Genomic DNA, 18,568 nt, shown 5'->3' with positions numbered 1-18,568 from the left:
CAACATCGTGTCTTACGATTGGAAGCAGCGGAAGGTCATCATTTCGAAGACTGAATATCGAAATGTTCTTGTGTGTGCCTCACCTACAGGTCGAGGTTGAAAGTCACCATGAATCGTTGCCGCTGATTCCCCCACTCTTTGTATAACGATCTGATCAGGAAGTTTGAGATAACGGGAGGCTCAGTCCATCATAGTTGTAATGATCAACTCGAGAAGCAACGACTGTTTGAGTTACTTGCGTACAGCAAATAATTACCATCAAGCCCATCTTCCAACTATCCATTGATCAATCTATCTTGGCCAGACCGATCGCTTGTCATCTGTACGAGGATGTATGACTTCCTTATACCTATTCATGTAATACACAATTTCAAGTTGTACTACTCTACTGTACATACACACTAACGAGGAATCATTCACCAGAAACACTGCCATTAAAAAGTATCAGATTATACCTACCCCTGGGAAGAGTTCCGTTGCAATGACTCTTCGAGAACGTGACCACTGGGCTTTCTGGGGAATCGACAATTCTCGCATGCCCAATATGGCGATTGATCCTCATAGTGAAAGGCAGCCAGCTATACACGATTGTATCATACAAAATGCAAGGCCATCACATAATGCACTGCATATTCACCCCTATTAATACAGTCCCTCTTTTTCATACATGATACATAGTAGTCGGCGTCGCTCTCCTACATTTAACACACCACTCCAACCCTACGGGATTCATCCGCTCGTCTCCGCAGACGGCACATGCCCAATGAACGCGAGCGCGACGAATGTCCAAGGGTGCAGTTGACATCAAACTTGGATTGATGGGTTGAGAATTGTATGGGAATGGGTTGGACGGTTTGCGTTTGAGGGAGATAAGGGGTGATTGATCCTGTTGGACTATTTAGTACGAGATCGTTAATGGGGTTGTAGAATGTATAAGGATTAACGGACGGGTAGAGAGGAGCGTAACGGTTTGGAAATGATGGTGTGGTAAGATTGAGTTGAGGGTCTCGAGCAGATACTGGTTGTGGTTCTTGAGCTAGAGGTGGTGCACCGGGATTTTGAACATGGGTATCGGGGAGTATGATAAGGGTGATAAGGGTATGGACAGGAATTTTTCGTTAGTAGATCGTTATTCATAAGCGATGACCCCTTTCCTTCCAGCGATGGCCAGATCAATCTTTTTTCCCTTTCACGATGGTCTTTCAAGATGCAAGGTTGAATTCATATATGACAATGCCAAAAGAGAAATTAGATAATGATTCGATTACTGCAATATACCAAAAGAGCATTGTAAATATACACATATTTCCCACCTCAGTGAATAAGGACATCGAAGATCCTGCTTGGTGTTGAACGTCTAAATATCCTTTCTTCCACGCATTTGGTTTGATTCTATACTATTCACAATTTCGATGATGGTGTTGATTTTGTATTCACTGTTTCGTCAAGTCATCCTCCGTCCTCCCTCTCATCCATGTTCCCGGCTATCCGCCATGTTATGGAAGTTGAACTTGTCAATTTGTTATATCGGTTTATACCGCTTGACCAGATTCAGGCAAATGACCATTTTGCCTTATAAGGACCTCTGCGACATCAACAGCATGATTAGCGGATCTATCCGTGATATTTTTGAGATGTATTATGCAAAACCCCTTCCATTGAATACCGCAGCTGAAATCAGAAACAGGCGACTCACTGAAGAACTCATAACTCATCCAACTTATTGCCGTACTAGGCGCCACGGTCAGCACTCTAGGTAACATTCCTCTTCTCAGACCCCTCCATCCATCCCTGTCTCTGATGATCCGTAATGCTTCGCCCATCGATTTGGCAGCTCGTATGCGTGGGTCAGAGTTTGATCCTCTTGTTTGTAACAAAGTCTACAGCGAAGGCAGTGAAGTCAGCACAACCCACAGTATAATTTTGCAATACTTTGTGGGGATCTCAGACTCACCTTCGCTACGTCCAGCGGTGTAGTCACAGCAGCTGCCAATCCACCAGCGATCCCACCTGCCGTACAGTGCGTTATCGGACTATAGCTTCCATCGGGATTCAACAGTGTCTTCAGACTTTCGTAAGCGGAGAATTGGACAGCGGTGAACGGCACGCTCATCGTTAACGTTGTAGGGTACGATACGTAGAATGCGGCCAATCCTTCCCGGGCGTATACCGTTCGAGCACAGGATAAGACGGTTCGATGAGGGGAGTTTCGGATTTGCATTCGTTGTTTGATCACTGAGAAGCAGTTGATCAACATTAGATCCTTGTGGATCAAAAGGTGAGAACGAAATTGGAGAGCAGGATTGGAGATGAAAGAGGGGAATGAGGAATTGTGCAGTTATTAAGAGAAGCGGAATGCGCAAGCTTGACTAAACTCACCATCAAAAGGATTCATCAAAGCATCACTCGATATCGTCGCAGCTGCACCTGCCAATGCTGTCCCAGCTACACCCGCCCAACCTTCTCCCCTCCCTCCACTGATCTCCCTGACAAACTCGTACATTCCGAAATGAGCTGCGTGCGCTGGACCGGCACCTAATATAACTGAAGCTACACCTCTCCATAATGACCTCAACCCCTCGGTGGTCGATATCGATCGGACATGCTGCATGATTGTATTCAGTTGTGGTGCTGCCGCTCGTGCTGCGGACGTTGATGCTGAGGCTGAGGCTGAGGTAGCGGCGGAAGCAGTAGCGGAAGATGGTCCGACGCCAAGAGGTGTGAGGATAGGGTTGAGGGATGGGAGTACTTGCATTCGGGTCTATCAGGCCAATAGCAGATCAGTATCACTGTTATTTGAATGCGCATCCATAGCATAGCGATACGATGATTGTACTTACTTTGATCGAATCCACAGGGAAGATAGCAGCATGCTCAGAGATACCGGCCTTAAGGAAGGTCAAGTCAGCTTGACCCTTATACACAGACCACACCGGGACCAAAGGTCGAGGTGAAGCTGATTGTCGGAGGCGAGATAGAACATACCATAGCTCCAGCAGCCATGTTTACCGCCCATCCACTACCCACAGGCAGACTCTCATAATCGTGCTCTTCCTCTTCTTCTAACGCTACTGACGATTCACCCGCGGGCTGGATAGGTGGGACGTTGTGTATGTGAGCCGAATGAGGGTGTACGTGGAACTGGGGAAGTGAAGAGCTTGATGAAGACGGTGTGGAGGATGACATGTTGAGGTATCTGAAGGGCCTAGTTGTTGATTTGTGGATCTACCTTCAATGCGAGTTGAGGTGCTTGGAATCCAATAGCCAAAAATCACAGAGTTTTCAATGGAGAAGATGACCGTTCCAGTTCAGACGGTGTTGGTTATGAAAGTGGATTGCAAAAGACCTAGAGGGAATATAACATATCAAGTGTCAGTATGCCGAGGCGATGATGAAGGATTTTGGCTGCCCGAATATCAAGTGGGGAAAAATTGGAAGTCTCAAGCCAAAGCGTCATCAATAGATTCAGAATTCAATGACCTGGTACAGCGACATCGGCCATTGAGATATACTCTTGTGAACATTCACATACTATGTCTCTTGCCATTCACGATCTTTACTGGCATGACGGCAAGAAATTCGAGTCAACAGCAAGAAAGACGACACTCACTGTCAACCGATCTCTACCCTTTTGGTTCGAAGCGGACGATCGAGAGCAGTATAACAATTCGTCTTGGTTCTGAGTATAGGTCGTAAACTTGCTGAAGCTGAGATGATTCCTTGAGACGATGAGCAGTCTTACCTTGACGATGGCAATGCCCTCACCTGTTGTGTCTTGTCTCTGCGATGACTTTTTCTTCTGGGTGGTGATGAATGATTTGGTGCATGTGGTTAGGATTTGTTCGGCCGGTCCTAAGCGCAAGTGGAATCAGAATCAGATAAAATAATTTTGACGCCTAGGGAGCAGTTACGTAACCAGGGCGGCATCTTCGGCATTTGACCAGTACGAGTATATGGGAGCTCGATCTGTTCTTCAAGTAGACAGACATAGACTAGTTGGATAGCATATAGGGGCATACGTGTGTACATACAGCAAGGACATACACCATGGAGTTCACTATAAGATGATATGGCAGATTCCGTGGGAGAAGTAGAAAGGAACATCATCACCGCCTATCACCGTTATCTTTATCTCCTTGAACGTTTCACCAAGCCTGCTACTATCAATCCTGTGACGGCTGCTGCACCCGCTATGAGACCCATTCCTAAGAGTAGCATGAGATGTCAGTATGTGTCATCTTCCAATGTCTCTTTTGGAGGGGAGAATATGTGTGCTCTTTTTACTGATGATAAAGGTTCGGAATCAAATAGACGCCCATAGCGCTACTCACCTATATATCCATCTCTCTGAACAGCCTGGTCGATCAATGTTCGTAAGGATTGAGCTTGCATGTTCTCTGGTTCGACGGATAGTAGGAGGTCTAAAAGATTACAGTTATCAGTAAGACAACCGTTCGCTATATTGCAAATTGAATGATCTGAGGGGGCTATGATAGATAAAGTGATAGGGGCGATGATGAACGCGAATATCACACAGATACTCACCATTGAACCTCTTGGCATATGCATAATTCTTCAACTTGTAATAGCCTACAGCGATGTAATACGTGCATTCCCTTCGGTGAGCGGGTGAAGCGGAATATATCTCTAAATCACATAAGTAGGTTAGTTGTACGTACATCTTTGGCAAATAATCGACAGCTGATCATCATCTAGATGAAGATGTTGGTCCGGCAACAAGGGGACTGGTAAAATTGACATACCTTGTAGTAATTTCACACCTTCCGTTTGGTACTCTGCACTACCCGATTTGACTAGACCCCAGCCTAATTAGTCGTACAGTGATATGATCAGTAATGAAAGATACAATTGCACGACGATGAGGATGAATGAGCGGGGTGTTGTGAGCTGATGACATCGGTAAGATGGACCATACCATCCTGCTCGAACAGGAGGAAGAGCAATGTAGGTATTTGCTTGAATGAGAACGACACCAACTCACCATAATTGAATTTACTCTGAGTAGTCACATGACCCTGTTCGATCTCCTTGTAATACTGCGTCTTCAATACCTGTACAAAATGACAACCTGATGTAAGCTCGTAATCTGATCCTTAAGATGAACATGTGTCTAGCTCACTTGTAGTTCCTCGTAGCCCAAGGAAGTCTCAGCTTCAGCTGCGTATGGCAATTCGGTAGGCATTGTGTGTGAATGGTCTCTCGGTGTGAGTGCTGCTTTGTGTCGTCTGATGGACGCTCTTCGAAGAGTCGTTGACGAGCTGGTTGTTCTGTTGATGCTGGTCTTGTTATGGATGTCTGTACGATATGCGTTAGATGTTCGAATGGTGGCAAGATATTTCACGTATCTTCTCGTTGCACCGTCATCAGCTCGGCTATGCATGGAGTCGACCTCCACTACGCAGCGGGTCATTAGGAACAATTCCTAATTACCATTACAGATGAGATCCAAGCTGCTATTACTAACAACACTAATCAACTCACCGAGGAACAACACGTGATATGAGATTTTGGTACGAGTAGACCTCTGAACAACAAAAGTCAAGATCAACTAACTGGCACTAATTCACTCGCCATTCATCCGTCCTCGCATCTACCTTGCATATCTACTCGGAGCATACAGTGGTAGAGGCAGACTGCCAAGATGTCAGCTCCAAATAGAGGTAAACCCTCTCTCATAGCGGCCGCTCAAAGCCAAAATCAGAATCAACATCAGGCATCAACTTCAACTCCGACACCAACTGTCCCTCCCAACCTAGCTTCCATACCTATGTCTACCGTCTCTTCGTCAACATCTGGATCTGGGTCCATATCAGCTAGGTCCACACCCGCTCCTTCCCAGGGTGGTAGTGTGCCGCCTTCAGGTGGTGTGCAGAGGTTGAAGTTCAAGCCGAAAGTACCCATAAGAAGGGTCAAACAGTGAGTGGGATGCGACTTGTTGATTTGATTTTCATTACTTCGATCGATCATCATGCTGACGGTAATGAGTGGTATTGTAGAGAAGTAGATGTCAAACCTGTAAGCTCTGGTCTGTTCCCACTGACTCAAATGATAGTTCAGCTTTTGATATGCCTTTACTGTATATAGGACATATCGAACATACCCGCTTCGTCATCTGCTCCAAGAGGGGGCATGCGCGGCTCACCGAGAGGACGAGGAGGACCAGGTAGAGGAAGAGGACGAGGCAATGCACCTTCAACATCCATTGCGGCGGGTGTCTTTGGTGGTCCAAGACCTGTTCCCAGTGGTAAGTGATCATGAAACTTATTATATACTGACAGTGGGTCAGTACTGACATTTCCATTCGTCTCGTGTATAGCTTCATCATCTCGTAAATTCACTGCCAGCGCATCGACAATGACATCCCGTTTTGACGAGCAAGACATCGAAGTTTACTCTGATCATTCCGACCAAGAAGGTGGTTCGATGGGTAGACCAATCGATATAGATTTGGTATCTACCATGTCTGAATCTGCACCTACCTCTTTGTATAGAGATAGAAGGTCGAATCAGGATAAGAAAGTCAAAGGCAAAGATGAGAAGAAAGAAAAAGAAAAGAAGAAGAAAAAGAAAGAAACCCCCTCTACCATTGAATCTGATGCGAATATGGCATTAGGAGTAAAAGCAGAACCTATTTCACCTGAGAAACGACCTCAGCAGCTTAGAGAGGACGATACAATGTTATCTGATGATGAGATGCAGGATAGGGACGATCAAGGTAGAAGAGTTAGAAACTTTGCTCAAACGGGTGGTATAGAAGAACCTGCCCATACCAATCGGTCGCCAACTGGAGATGATGATGAGGATGATGAGGTGAATGAAGCTCAGATGGTAGATTTGAGCGAAAGTGAAGAAGAGGAGGAAGAAGAGGATATGACGGGTGATTTCAATCAGGTTGATGGATATGTGAGTGGTATCTTGCGAAACGCATCACTATCTTATGTCTGTGGTGTTCATCGAATGAATGAGTGAAGCTGATGATCGTCCTGTTGTGCTTGAATAGGACAACCCAGAAGAGAAACTGTTCATATTCCAATTCCCTCATCTCTTTCCGAAATTCCTCTCTGCCACTCCGGTCGACCTGACGACAGATACCAAACCCGATATCAACAACCCCACTACGACCGGAACCGCTCAGAAGGATGTCAAACCTGATATCAAACCTACTGCTGCACAATTACGATCCACTGGACCAGGTGGGAAGAAATCACCCGAACCTTTACCTGAAGGAAGGGTAGGGACGATGGTGGTCATGAAAAGTGGGAAAGTGAAGATCGTAATGGGTAAAGATATAGTGATGAATGTGAGTAGTGCACTTTTTTTCTATCGGAAATGGTCTCCATTACCAGAGCCGTATCTCGTGAGGTATATGTAAAGGGGGAAGGAATACTGAGTATTGCTACGTATTGGATCTTTAGGTGACACCAGGCTTGCCAACAACATTCATCCAGCATCTCGTCCACCTGGATAACAAGGCCAAATCGGCTCATGTGTTAGGTGAAGTGCACAAGAATTACGTGGTCACCCCTGATATTGATAAATTATTGGAAGATCTGTATATCAATGGAGGACAAACCCCTGGAGAGGTAGATGCGGAGAGGAGAAGACGGTTGATAAGGGAAAGAGGGTTGATGCCTATGAAGAGGGAGAGGGACTGAGACTGAGGTCGAGACTGATGCGAGGATACTGTACGTATTTGATGAGACGAGATATACGATACAAGATGTAATGACTTTGCTTCTTATGGGTTCCACTAACGAGTAAAGAATGGCTGTGCATTGACTTTGACGAAGGGGGTGAATGAGGCTACAGTAGTTGGATATCTTATGTCAAATTGGTCCAACTGTACTCTTTTGCATCGTTATCAAGGGATCGACTCGACACGCTGATCCTTTCACTGATGATCGAAGGGACGTATGACCAACTCTCCCATGGTATCCTTTGTAACCTGTGAACATGGGATACAAAGGTAGTCAAGGACGCATGTTGCAGATATACTCATTACCTAGGATAGATCGGACAGAGTTTGTCGTTGTTGTATTTTAACTGTTGGAGTAAGAATCACACATAACATTATTCTCCGTGTAGTCTTTGTTAATCATCTTTTTCCATCAGCTGCGATACAAAAATCAATTATCAATGAGACACTGCCAATCTTAATTCCTATCTGACGGAAAGGGGATAAAATTGTCAAAAGACAGTCAACGGCTTATCCACATTCTCACTCAATTTACCGATATACAGTAAAAAACCTTATAATCTCGAACCGAGTAGCTTCAAGAGACTAGTTTTTGGCAAGAAGAAAGCATCAGACATGTCGGCAGAAAGAGGCATTCATATATCTGCAAGTGTGCCCTTGGAACACGAAGGATACAGAGATGACGAACCAAGCAATATCTGCAATCATCACGAATGTCCTTCACCACCTATAAGATCCCTCAAACCACCATCCGCATCCATCAACCCCTCCGCTCAACTCCCTTCAACCCCTACAATACCAACTCTCCAATTGCCTATCCCACACGTCTGCCTACCTTCACACACACCTTCCAAATCTACCATCATACCTTCCTTACCCCACAAACCTATAAACAGTGACGGTGGAATGGGGAGCATACCGAACTCGGTAAAAGACATAAGGAGTCTAGCTTCGTCTATAGGTCATTCTACACTTAGACCTATATTTACGAATGAAGGAGAAAGTACCATTAGACCTGGACCTGGAGGAAGTTTGATTTCGTTTGGAGGTCAATTGAGGAATTTGGACAAATCGCTTTTGAAGCAGTTTGCAAATCATTCGAAAGAGGGTAGTGACAGTTCTAGTACTGTCAGATTAGATGAACATGGAATGATGGATGGAAGAAGATTGAGTGGCGAGAAGAGGGGAATAGATGAAGTGGATGTGGAGTGGTGTTTCTTCTGTGGTAAGGAGAGGGTAAGAGCTGAGATGGGTTTGAAAGAGGTGAATCTGGTGAAGATGCTTTCGCCAACTGTGACGGCCTCATGGATGGAGGGGAGGATACAGGATGAGGGTGAAAAGGAGAGAGGAAAGAGTTGGCAGTGGGTTTGTAAGAGATGTGATCGGGAGTAGTGAAAAAAGGATACTAGTATAGGTGATGCTTTCAATTGAAACAGTTGTTGAAGATTGGAAAAAGTGTATACATATATGATAAAATTCTCTTCCTCGTCCTACCTCCTAACACCCTCGGTATGCATATGATTCAAGATGTGATTGACAGCATCCATGTTGACCATGTAGTTGCATTGATTTGCCACTATAAGCGCCACGGATGAGCTTTCGTCATCTCTGGCAGGAGTGGATGAGGTCAAGTGGAGGTCAACTTGAACCGCAACACCCCATCCAACGTTTGATCATCCAATTCTACCTCTCTCCCTCCCTCTGTCAATCGTCATTCTCCTGTCTTCAACAATCATATCAATAGGAGCAAGAGAGACAATCGGCTTCATTCTTCAGCTGGAGCTGCGAAAACTAAAACGCAAATATCGCAATATTGCTTCCAAGAGTCACACACCAATCACCATGTCCTCCTTCGCTTCTTCCTCTTCCCGACGTCGGTCCGTGGAAGAGATGATCTCGCCAATAGATGTCGAGGCGTTCGATTGGGCAGCCTACGAGGGTACCTATGAAGGTAAGCAAAGATTTTTTCCCTCTGCCTCAAACGTGTAGAGTAAGATATCAATCGTTGATACCAACCCATAATCGCAGGTCGAGCACTTATAACACGCCTAACTCACATCCCCACCCTCCTCCTGACTTCTTCCCCCTCCCATCCTACTCCTCATGCCATCGCCTTGTCCAAAGCAGCTTTAAAGCGATTGATACCGCATATCAAGGATGACACATGGGATTATACGACCTATTTCCAAAGTGTCCGATTACTTCTTGATCCCACATCACTTAAAAAGCCCGATGATTCAACAATGGATATTGACGAGAGCGCCGCTTCAGCAGTAGCGGGGGATGGAGAGATCGATATGGAGTGGATCGAGAATGTAAAAGAGCTGGAAAGAAGGGAAAATACAAGGTTGGATGTGGAACTGAGAGGGTATTTGAGTAATTTGATTAAAGAGAGTATAAGAGTGAGTAAGATTTTACACTTCATACTGATCTATATGAGCTATAAACTCTGGTTTAGACTCTAGAGGATGGAAGTGATGTATGCTAATGTATCTGGATATGGATTGGTCAGCTCACGTACCTCGCTTTCGCTCAATTATCGATCAAAGTTGGAAATTCATCTTCTGCGATGAAGAATTATGGAGCAGTGAGGGAGTACAGTACGAGTCCACAACATCATGTTGATCTGGGGGTCGGTATTGTAGAGGTGAGTGAAATAGACTGCTTCCTACATCTGGACCATATGTCTTCTCATCTATCCTGTGTCACCACCACTTACATCTCAATGACGATGAGGGCTTGTAATCGTATACCAGCATTGAGCTGAGCTGATATAATCTACTCGAACAGACCCTCCTTGCATTCAACCTCCCTGCCACACTCCCAGGACACATCTCAAAGCTCGAAGCAACGCTGGACCGATTACATCCTCCACCTACGAGCAGCAAGAACCAAGCTGAGGCTGCCAATGTAACTGCTTCGGACATTCGAGAAAGAAGGGAGAACGAATTGAGGAGTCTGTCAGTGAGGAAGAGCGTCATGATACGAATCAAAATTGCCAAAGGTCTCGTGGCGCTGTATAATCGAGAATGGGCCAAGGCGGCGAGAGAGTTATTGGGTGTTCAGGAGGATTGTGGTGGGCAAGCTGATTTTGAGGGGAAGGTGAGTGGAGTCCAAGCTTGTTTGCTGAAATCACGTCGAGGAAGATATACGATATTGAGGATGGGAGAATCAATTAAGATGCTGATACTTCTGATTCGATCCAACAGGCAATCTCTACCTCTGATATAGGATTGATCGTCACTTTTTGCACATTAGCCAATGGAGATAGAGATCAGATTAGAAGAGTTCTGTTGGAAAATCCAAATTACAAATCACAGATTGATGATTCGAATTCATGGTTGATTGATTTGATCAACTCGTTTGTCGATGCGGATTATGGACAGGTCATGAGGTTGCTCTACAAATCTGAGGTGGGCTACCATCTACCGTAACACCATTGGCACATGAGATGCTGAACTGATGCGAATGCTTATGACTTCATAGCCTATCCTCCTACTCAATCCATTCCTTTCGGCCCATACTACCACTTTAATCGACCTCATCCAAACCAAATGTATACTCCAATATGTCCAACCCTTCTCTTCTATCAGGATTCAAACTATGGCAAATTCGTTTGGATTGACCGAGGAGCAGATGTTGGGTTTGGTAGAGGGCTTGGTGGAAGGGAAAGAGATTAGAGGAAAGATAGATCTGATAGATCATGTAAGCTCTTACGACTGCAGATATCGGCTGATGTAATTTGATATGTCGGTTGAGCTGGACTGATGGAATTGTGCTTGATGTAGGTCATTCAAATGACGGAACCTGATTATCGAAATGAAATGTTCAAAAACGCCTACCAAGTAGGTAAAAAAGTTAGTGAGGTGACTCAATCAGCTATCCTAAGGATGAAAATGTAAGTTGGACTTTTTTTTATTTTATTTACTGAAATCTGTGAGATTTTGAATGAGACTGATTCATCATACTGACTTTTTTTTGGTCTTGATATAGGATCGAAGCCGGTTTAATCGTCGACCCACGACCACCTAAACCTGAGAAACCAGGTTCAGGTGTAGATGAGAAAGGTCAATTGGGATTGGATGAAGGGTTAGGCGAAGGGTTGGGGATTGAGCCTGATTCGTATGAGGTTTAGGTGTCGATAAAGACATTCGATGAGGTGCAGGACAGATGTGGTATAAAGATGAGATGAGACGATGAGAGTGGAGTCTTATGTATAAAAACGAACGAAAACGACGAGTTGTAATATAATTTGAGTTAATGATGACAACATGCATAAAGAAGATGTGTATACATACATAAATGTATACTCGTGACGATACAGTATGGGATGATACAAGATATAACAAGGATGATGACAAAGCCAGAAAAGCAAAAGCGTGCAAGATGATTTTATGATCTTACATGCTTGTGATGTGATGCGTTACAATAGGTAGATTGTAGATTGTAGATTGTAGATTGTAGATGATCACTGCACTTTCATACCTCCTCCTGATAAGATATTCCAACTAGATCCTCCTCCTTTCCCTTTCCCTTGCTCAACACTCTGTTTGACATTCACCCTCAATTTCGATAAACTACCACTATGCTCTTTCTCCCACTCATCATCCTCAAAGAAACTCTCCAAAGCTCTCTGTTCCCTGTTCTCTTTGTTCGCGAATTGCTTTTTCTTATGACCATCCATCGTCTCTCCGCTTCCGCCAAATAGGGAATTATCACCTGATGATTCTTCTAATTCCGAAAGGTTTAAATAGGTATTGGCGATCCCCAAATCTGTGTTTTTCGTTAATAATTGAAATCTCTTTAGTTGTTTGGATTTCTCCCTTTCTTCGTTATTTTCCTGTGGGGGTGAGTTGAAGGTAGCTGGATGGAAGGGTATTTTAGATAAAGGTATTTGTCGACGAGAGATGATTAGTGTTTTGCGAGTATGGAGGATACGAGGATGGGTTGATAAGGCGGTGTATGGCAGGTTGTTCAATGATAGGAGATCGTGAGGCTATTAATGGGATTGTATATATCAACGGGCCGTATAAGGAATGATATTAGGGAGATTCAATGGCACACTTACATCAGTTGCGTAGCGCCTTGAGATCGATAAGAGTGTATCGAATTTTTGGATTTGATGTGTCACTTCGACTGTCTCGTATTTCTCTTCACCTGCCGCTGAGATTACCGCAGGAGTAGAAATGGAATTATCTGGCGGTAACGTGTCGGTAGGCTCTTTCGATATTTCTACTTCGCTTTCTGACGAGTCTTCGTTGATTGTACCATCTCGAATGATCTGTTCGTTTCGATTGGTGTCATTGTTCTGCTGAGAATTGATATCTTCATATCCTGGTGGTGCATCTGCGTCGTCCTCGTCCTCCTCCTCATCATCATCATCGGAATCACCAATTTCAAATATAACCTCATCCCCATTACTCCCTACTACATCTCTTGCTAACCCATTATCATTCCTACTCCCATTTAATCCACTGAGTCTGGATATGCTAGCCCCACCTTTCAGTTCGGAAGTACGAGGATCACCACATCTCAGACATGGTATATATTCTTTCAATCTCGGATTCCTGTTGATGCAACTTGGACATATCGGGGTGGAACAACAGGGAGTGATAAATGATTGTTTAAGGAGAGCGGAGGGAAGTTCGGACGAACATGTTTGGCAGGACATGATGTATTGCGAGGGTGTATTGAAGATCTTGGTTCTGTTGGACTGTATATCTAGCAGGGTACGATTTACGATCTACGTAATCTAAGTGTACTCGATATAACAGACTATTGAGTGTTCTGTACCAATTTGAGTGCCTTTTTTGCAGCGGGTGTGAGTGTGGTGGGGAGACTGTCCTTTGAGTCCTCCTTGCCAGGTGATCCTATACTGAGCTCGAATCCTATACAGCTATTGATGTTATATCGAGTGACATCCCAAAGATCAGTCGCATCACCCCCTCTCTTATTGATCGACATCGACAACCTGGGTGGCGAACCTCCACCTGGTTGAGGATGCTGATCGTCGCCACATCCCGATAAAACCGAGGTACGGTTATACACCAGGAAATAACGCCGGCGGTACCATGGTAAGTGTGGGGTAATAATTATTCCAGATATTCAGTTGGTAGGAGGGATGTGGAGGTGACGTGCTTGACCGTACTCGTAGAGAGAGTAGAGAGTTGCGCACGGACCCACACTCACACCCACTCCCAAAAAGTCACTTCACTTTTGGCCAGTTGGCAATCCAAAATACCCCCATCCTCTTCTTCACTCTTTCCTCTTACTCCCCTCACCTTAGTCGACGTATATGAATATCGCTATTCGTAGATTGTCAACTACCGCAAAACATCTATCGAACAAAATGTCAGGAGAATACCAAACTAGAATCATTGGCGTGAGTTACCACCATGTTATGAGTCTGAGGAATTGTAGACTGACCGACTTGATACGAATTAGGCTGCCAACACCCTCGGTTAGTTGCTTCAACACAAAGGGAGAATTTGCTTACTGGCAATGCTAAATATCCTTGTACCCATGTAGAACACCGAGTTTTCCTTGAGAAAGAGGGCAAGGTCGTCTCCCCTTTCCAGTGAGTGCACGTTCCTTCGTTAGCTGTAAATCTGTCGTCCTCAGTAGAGACATTCAGCTGATTTTTGGGTCACAGTGACATCCCCCTCTTCGCTGATGAGTCCAAGACCGTCCTCAACAGTGAGTCTTGTTTAAAATACCTTTCACTTTACGCTTACTGAAACTGTTAATTGACCATTTTCTTCGTGTCACAGTGGTTGTCGAGGTACCCCGATGGACCAACGCCAAGATGGAGATTTCCAAGGAAGAGGCTTTCAACCCTATCAAGCAAGGTAAATTTCGTCCTCCCTATCAATTCACGTCTTAACGATTAAACCATATGCTAATCCAGTCAATCTTCAGATATCAAAAAGGGTAAACTCCGATACGTTCGAAACTGTTTCCCTCACCACGGTAAGTTGTTTCTCCTGATATCAGCTATTCCTGTTATATTCTCGTATAAAAACGTGTTAGCTAATGCATGTGATCAGGTTACATCTGGAACTACGGTGCCTTCCCTCAAACATGGGAAGACCCCAACGTCAAACACGCCGAAACCGGTGCCAATGGTGATAATGACCCTCTTGACGTCTGTGAGATCGGTGAAGCCGTAGGATATGTCGGTCAAGTCAAACAAGTTAAAGTCCTTGGTATCATGGCTCTTTTGGACGAAGGTGAAACAGATTGGAAGGTCTTGGTCGTCGACGTCAATGACCCATTGGCTCCTCGATTGAACGATATTGAAGATGTCGAGAGACACCTTCCCGGTTTGATCAGAGCTACCAACGAATGGTTCAGAATCTACAAAATCCCTGATGGTAAACCCGAGGTGAGTAGTGGTTTTAATGGCAAATAATGATGCACAATGCACAAAAGACATGCCGTAATATTCCAGATGTCAAAAATAATCTGAAAACGGGAATGGTCAATTAAAACGATGTCTTCATACGAACAACTTGCTGATGTATCATTCGCGATCACACAGAACGTCTTCGCCTTCTCCGGTGAAGCCAAATCCAAGAAATACGCCGTCGAGATCATCCACGAATGTCACGAGGCTTGGAGAAAACTGGTTCACGGTGAAACCGCTGCCAGTACCGATGCTTACAACTTGGCCATGTGAGTTCCGGTCGATGTCGACGAAGTTATCCCTTTGGGTTGTCTTCGCCTAAGGGAGTATGCTGATTGTACTGGTCGTAGTCACAACACCACCGTTAAAGGATCCAAGGGACTTATCTCTACCTCTGATAGCGTCTACACTTCTCTTCCTGCTGATTCTAGAAAACCTGCTGCTCCTATCGATCCTTCCAGTGAGTTTATGTCAAACGTTATGGAGGTCGTCGTACTGATGGTATGCCTTCTTATAGTCGACAAGAGTTTCTTCATCTCTTCTGCTTCTGCCTGAACTCCGTCAAGTAGATTATAGAAGGGTGATCATGCCGTTCAAAATTTAGTCATATAGGCAAATAAACAATAAAGATATCTTGGTGGATGGATGCATGGTAATTTACAGTAATGTGGAGTTGACATATGGCGACGAGCATGATGGGTTTTACTGAATGACATACAACTAATGAAGATGTGAAAAATATATACAACTATTCTGACTGTAACTAACAACTCGTCAAATGCTTCAAATTCTTGATGTATGGTCGTATCGACGATGTGTTACATATCATCCCTCAGGTCAGTCAGTAAGAGGCAAATCCATCTCTTGGTGTATCTCTCTAACAGTCCTACCAGTAAGTTGAGCGTACTACCATACCGAGGAAGGTATCAGACAGGAGGAAGGAGGAAGGAGGAAGGAGGAAGGAGGTGAAAATTTCAGCTCATTGGTCCTCTGCGGATGTTGGTCTATACAGATGCTCACTTTACCTATCAACGCTTGAGTACCATCTTTGATCTCATTATATTCATGTAACAACTTGATATGATCTTGAACGATTTGTTGCGGGTTATGATCACTGTTACACACATTGTAATCACAGCGAATCTCATTAATATCCCTTTGGTTTCCTTTTTCCTGGTATCGTATGTATGTGAACGATGACTTACCCTAATCCGACTTTCAGAACTTGCAGCTCTATTTGTAATTCCTTGATACGTTTTGCATGTCTGGAGTCTGCAGCGTTTGTTGAAGAAGGAGAAGTTGGGGTGAGTGTATCGTGGGTTTCGGTAGAAGTGGAGGCAGGGGGAATGGGAATGGGAATGGGAATGGACTATATGGTCATCAAGGTTTTTATCAGCTTCGCACCGGTCTTGCATGAGCGGGATGTGACTAGCTCACTTCGGACATGATACGTCTCTTGGTCTGAGTGATGTTTATGTGAGCAGATGAATGGAGGAGAAGAGGAAGGAGGAATTTGTTGTGTGTGGTATTTAGATGTCTTGCGAGCAATTGACATTCGAAGTGGAGGTGACGTCACTCCCTAATGTTTGTGATAAATCAGTCGCGAAACTATCTATAAATATGTTAGCATCCTTACACTCACTTCAACACCTCTCAAACATCTTGTTAGCTTCTTCCACCTGGTCGGACGGTCATTCAGCTTCCCACAGTGATCTCAAGAGATGTGCTCACAACATGATGACCCTTCTTCTTCTTCATCTTCGTCCTCGACTAAACATCCAACAACGAATGACGGAAAGAAGGACGAAGTTGAAATTCCAGATTGGGAGACCATCCCTCTCCCTCCTGATCACGTATTGAGTCACTGTGAGCTGCTTTATCCCTGCAGCATGGAGCATCGTAGCTGATTTCGGTGTGTGTCACAGTGACAGACGCACATTGTCATCCTACCGACCTCACTCATCCTCCTGAGGTGTATGATAGGGTCAAACTAGGTGGATTGGCTAGTATGGCTACAATCGTGGAAGATCAGGATAAGGTCAACGCGCTGAGTGAAGAGAGGGGTTGGTATACTGCTAGATCGAAAGGGAAGGGCAAGGAGGGACATGCAGTGGGAGTAGTAGCTTGTTTTGGTGAGTCAGCCTTATCCATCCAACATACGTTATCTAATCTTAGGCTGAATTATTGATGTATGAATATATAGGCTATCATCCATGGTTCACCCATCTATATACCCTCTCTTCAACCCCACCATCAAAAGAACAACATTACTTCTCACTGTTCTCACCTAAATCTCAAAATCATCAAACGCTCTTAAAAGAATTATTACCCTATTTACCTGAGCCTAAAATTTTCGAACCTCTCTTAGCGAAATTGCGGAAGGATATCCAAGGCAGTTTGCAGGAAGGCAGATTAACGATGTTAGGCGAAGTGGGATTAGATGGGAGTGCTAGGATGAGATGGCCCAAGAAAGCTAAACATCTACATCCGGATTATAAAGATAAAGCTCAACAAGGAGAAGAGGGAGAAGGAGAAGAGGAAGAATGGAAAAGGTTGACACCGTTCAAAGTGCCCATGTCGCACCAGCGGGCTATCGTAGAGAGCCAATTGGATTTGGCGGTGGAAATGGGTGTGAATGTCAGTTTCCACAGTGTCGCTTGTGCAGGTGAGTAAGGGCATATAAACACAAAAATGAACTGTTGAAACCGATCTTGAACAAATGACTGACTTTATTCATTTTCGTAGGTCCATCTCTCGAAACTCTCATTTCAATGCGAGATAAACATGGTATCAGGTTTACGAATAATATAAATGTAGATATACATTCTGCGGGTGGTTGGTCACCTGATTTTTGGAAACAGGCTGAGGTGAGTTATGTCGAATATTACATAGATATCGATCGGAAGGTACAACTGTACCAGATGGTCGGAGACTGGTTATTGATTAATCGATATTTGTTTCTGATTCTGTATTGTTATGATAGAGAAATCTTTTGAATATCTACGCTTCCCCCTCGATATTCATAACCGGTCGATCACCCACTGCTTCCTCATTGATAAGTACGGTATCGAAAGATCGTTTGTTGGTCGAATCTGATTCTCACGATGTTCGATTGAGCGATAGACTTGTATGGGCTGCGACAGAATGGATCGCTAGATGTAAGAAGTGGAAATTGGAGGGTAGGGATAGGCATCCTGATGAAGACGATGATGGAGAAGTGAAGGAGTGGGATTTGCTGGATGGAGGAGACGAGGAAGGGGAAGATGAGTTTGATGAGAAAGGTAGAATGAAGAAGGTTAAGGAAGCGGAGGAGGATACGTGGACTGTAAGAACGCTGGAAAGGAATTGGAGGAGGTTCATGAGGATTGATGAGGTTGTGTGATATGGATAGGTGAAGATTCGATGGTAAGCGAATCTTAAAGCATGTCTCATTCATCTTATCCATC

The 18,568-nt window shown here is 44.4% G+C and overlaps 9 protein-coding genes across 9 annotated transcripts; 5 read left to right on the top strand and 4 right to left on the bottom strand.

The window, feature by feature from the left end:
- Positions 1 to 1,532: 1,532 nt before the first annotated feature.
- Positions 1,533 to 3,186, bottom strand: V865_002100 (uncharacterized protein; the record flags this gene model as incomplete). Its single annotated transcript, XM_066225907.1, has 6 exons — positions 1,533 to 1,585; positions 1,697 to 1,880; positions 1,955 to 2,235; positions 2,380 to 2,761; positions 2,841 to 2,888; positions 2,986 to 3,186. 6 exons carry the CDS (start codon positions 3,184 to 3,186, stop codon positions 1,533 to 1,535), a joined length of 1,149 nt encoding a protein of 382 aa, XP_066082004.1.
- A 942-nt stretch (positions 3,187 to 4,128) lies between these two features.
- On the bottom strand, positions 4,129 to 5,203 carry V865_002099 (mitochondria fission 1 protein; the record flags this gene model as incomplete). Its single annotated transcript, XM_066225906.1, has 6 exons — positions 4,129 to 4,205; positions 4,332 to 4,421; positions 4,546 to 4,647; positions 4,764 to 4,826; positions 5,003 to 5,072; positions 5,141 to 5,203. 6 exons carry the CDS (start codon positions 5,201 to 5,203, stop codon positions 4,129 to 4,131), a joined length of 465 nt encoding a protein of 154 aa, XP_066082003.1.
- Positions 5,204 to 5,662: 459 nt separating this feature from the next.
- On the top strand, positions 5,663 to 7,676 carry V865_002098 (uncharacterized protein; the record flags this gene model as incomplete). The annotated part of the gene is made up of 6 exons (XM_066225905.1): positions 5,663 to 5,937; positions 6,018 to 6,036; positions 6,106 to 6,265; positions 6,338 to 6,924; positions 7,022 to 7,321; positions 7,437 to 7,676. 6 exons carry the CDS (start codon positions 5,663 to 5,665, stop codon positions 7,674 to 7,676), a joined length of 1,581 nt encoding a protein of 526 aa, XP_066082002.1.
- Positions 7,677 to 8,332: 656 nt separating this feature from the next.
- V865_002097 (uncharacterized protein) lies at positions 8,333 to 9,109 on the top strand (the record flags this gene model as incomplete). Its single annotated transcript, XM_066225904.1, has 1 exon — positions 8,333 to 9,109. One exon carries the CDS (start codon positions 8,333 to 8,335, stop codon positions 9,107 to 9,109), a length of 777 nt encoding a protein of 258 aa, XP_066082001.1.
- A 450-nt stretch (positions 9,110 to 9,559) lies between these two features.
- On the top strand, positions 9,560 to 11,852 carry V865_002096 (uncharacterized protein; the record flags this gene model as incomplete). The annotated part of the gene is made up of 8 exons (XM_066225903.1): positions 9,560 to 9,668; positions 9,746 to 10,119; positions 10,230 to 10,364; positions 10,508 to 10,819; positions 10,927 to 11,130; positions 11,204 to 11,422; positions 11,506 to 11,615; positions 11,711 to 11,852. The coding sequence occupies 8 exons, from the start codon at positions 9,560 to 9,562 to the stop codon at positions 11,850 to 11,852; spliced, it is 1,605 nt and encodes a 534-aa protein (XP_066082000.1).
- Positions 11,853 to 12,185: 333 nt separating this feature from the next.
- On the bottom strand, positions 12,186 to 13,388 carry V865_002095 (uncharacterized protein; the record flags this gene model as incomplete). The annotated part of the gene is made up of 2 exons (XM_066225902.1): positions 12,186 to 12,713; positions 12,786 to 13,388. The coding sequence occupies 2 exons, from the start codon at positions 13,386 to 13,388 to the stop codon at positions 12,186 to 12,188; spliced, it is 1,131 nt and encodes a 376-aa protein (XP_066081999.1).
- Positions 13,389 to 14,066: 678 nt separating this feature from the next.
- V865_002094 (inorganic pyrophosphatase) lies at positions 14,067 to 15,677 on the top strand (the record flags this gene model as incomplete). Its single annotated transcript, XM_066225901.1, has 10 exons — positions 14,067 to 14,099; positions 14,162 to 14,177; positions 14,246 to 14,294; positions 14,370 to 14,413; positions 14,488 to 14,565; positions 14,636 to 14,686; positions 14,764 to 15,101; positions 15,258 to 15,391; positions 15,473 to 15,582; positions 15,640 to 15,677. 10 exons carry the CDS (start codon positions 14,067 to 14,069, stop codon positions 15,675 to 15,677), a joined length of 891 nt encoding a protein of 296 aa, XP_066081998.1.
- Positions 15,678 to 15,959: 282 nt separating this feature from the next.
- On the bottom strand, positions 15,960 to 16,568 carry V865_002093 (uncharacterized protein; the record flags this gene model as incomplete). Its single annotated transcript, XM_066225900.1, has 4 exons — positions 15,960 to 16,028; positions 16,143 to 16,236; positions 16,328 to 16,491; positions 16,560 to 16,568. The coding sequence occupies 4 exons, from the start codon at positions 16,566 to 16,568 to the stop codon at positions 15,960 to 15,962; spliced, it is 336 nt and encodes a 111-aa protein (XP_066081997.1).
- Positions 16,569 to 16,843: 275 nt separating this feature from the next.
- V865_002092 (uncharacterized protein) lies at positions 16,844 to 18,504 on the top strand (the record flags this gene model as incomplete). Its single annotated transcript, XM_066225899.1, has 5 exons — positions 16,844 to 16,988; positions 17,048 to 17,254; positions 17,326 to 17,787; positions 17,868 to 17,989; positions 18,106 to 18,504. The coding sequence occupies 5 exons, from the start codon at positions 16,844 to 16,846 to the stop codon at positions 18,502 to 18,504; spliced, it is 1,335 nt and encodes a 444-aa protein (XP_066081996.1).
- Between the last annotated feature and the right edge of the window lie 64 nt (positions 18,505 to 18,568).

This window comes from Kwoniella europaea, chromosome 1 (assembly GCF_036810445.1).
Source record: "Kwoniella europaea PYCC6329 chromosome 1, complete sequence".
Classification (NCBI taxonomy): Eukaryota; Fungi; Basidiomycota; class Tremellomycetes; order Tremellales; family Cryptococcaceae; genus Kwoniella; species Kwoniella europaea.
This window is presented reverse-complemented; position numbering and strand designations above follow the sequence as displayed.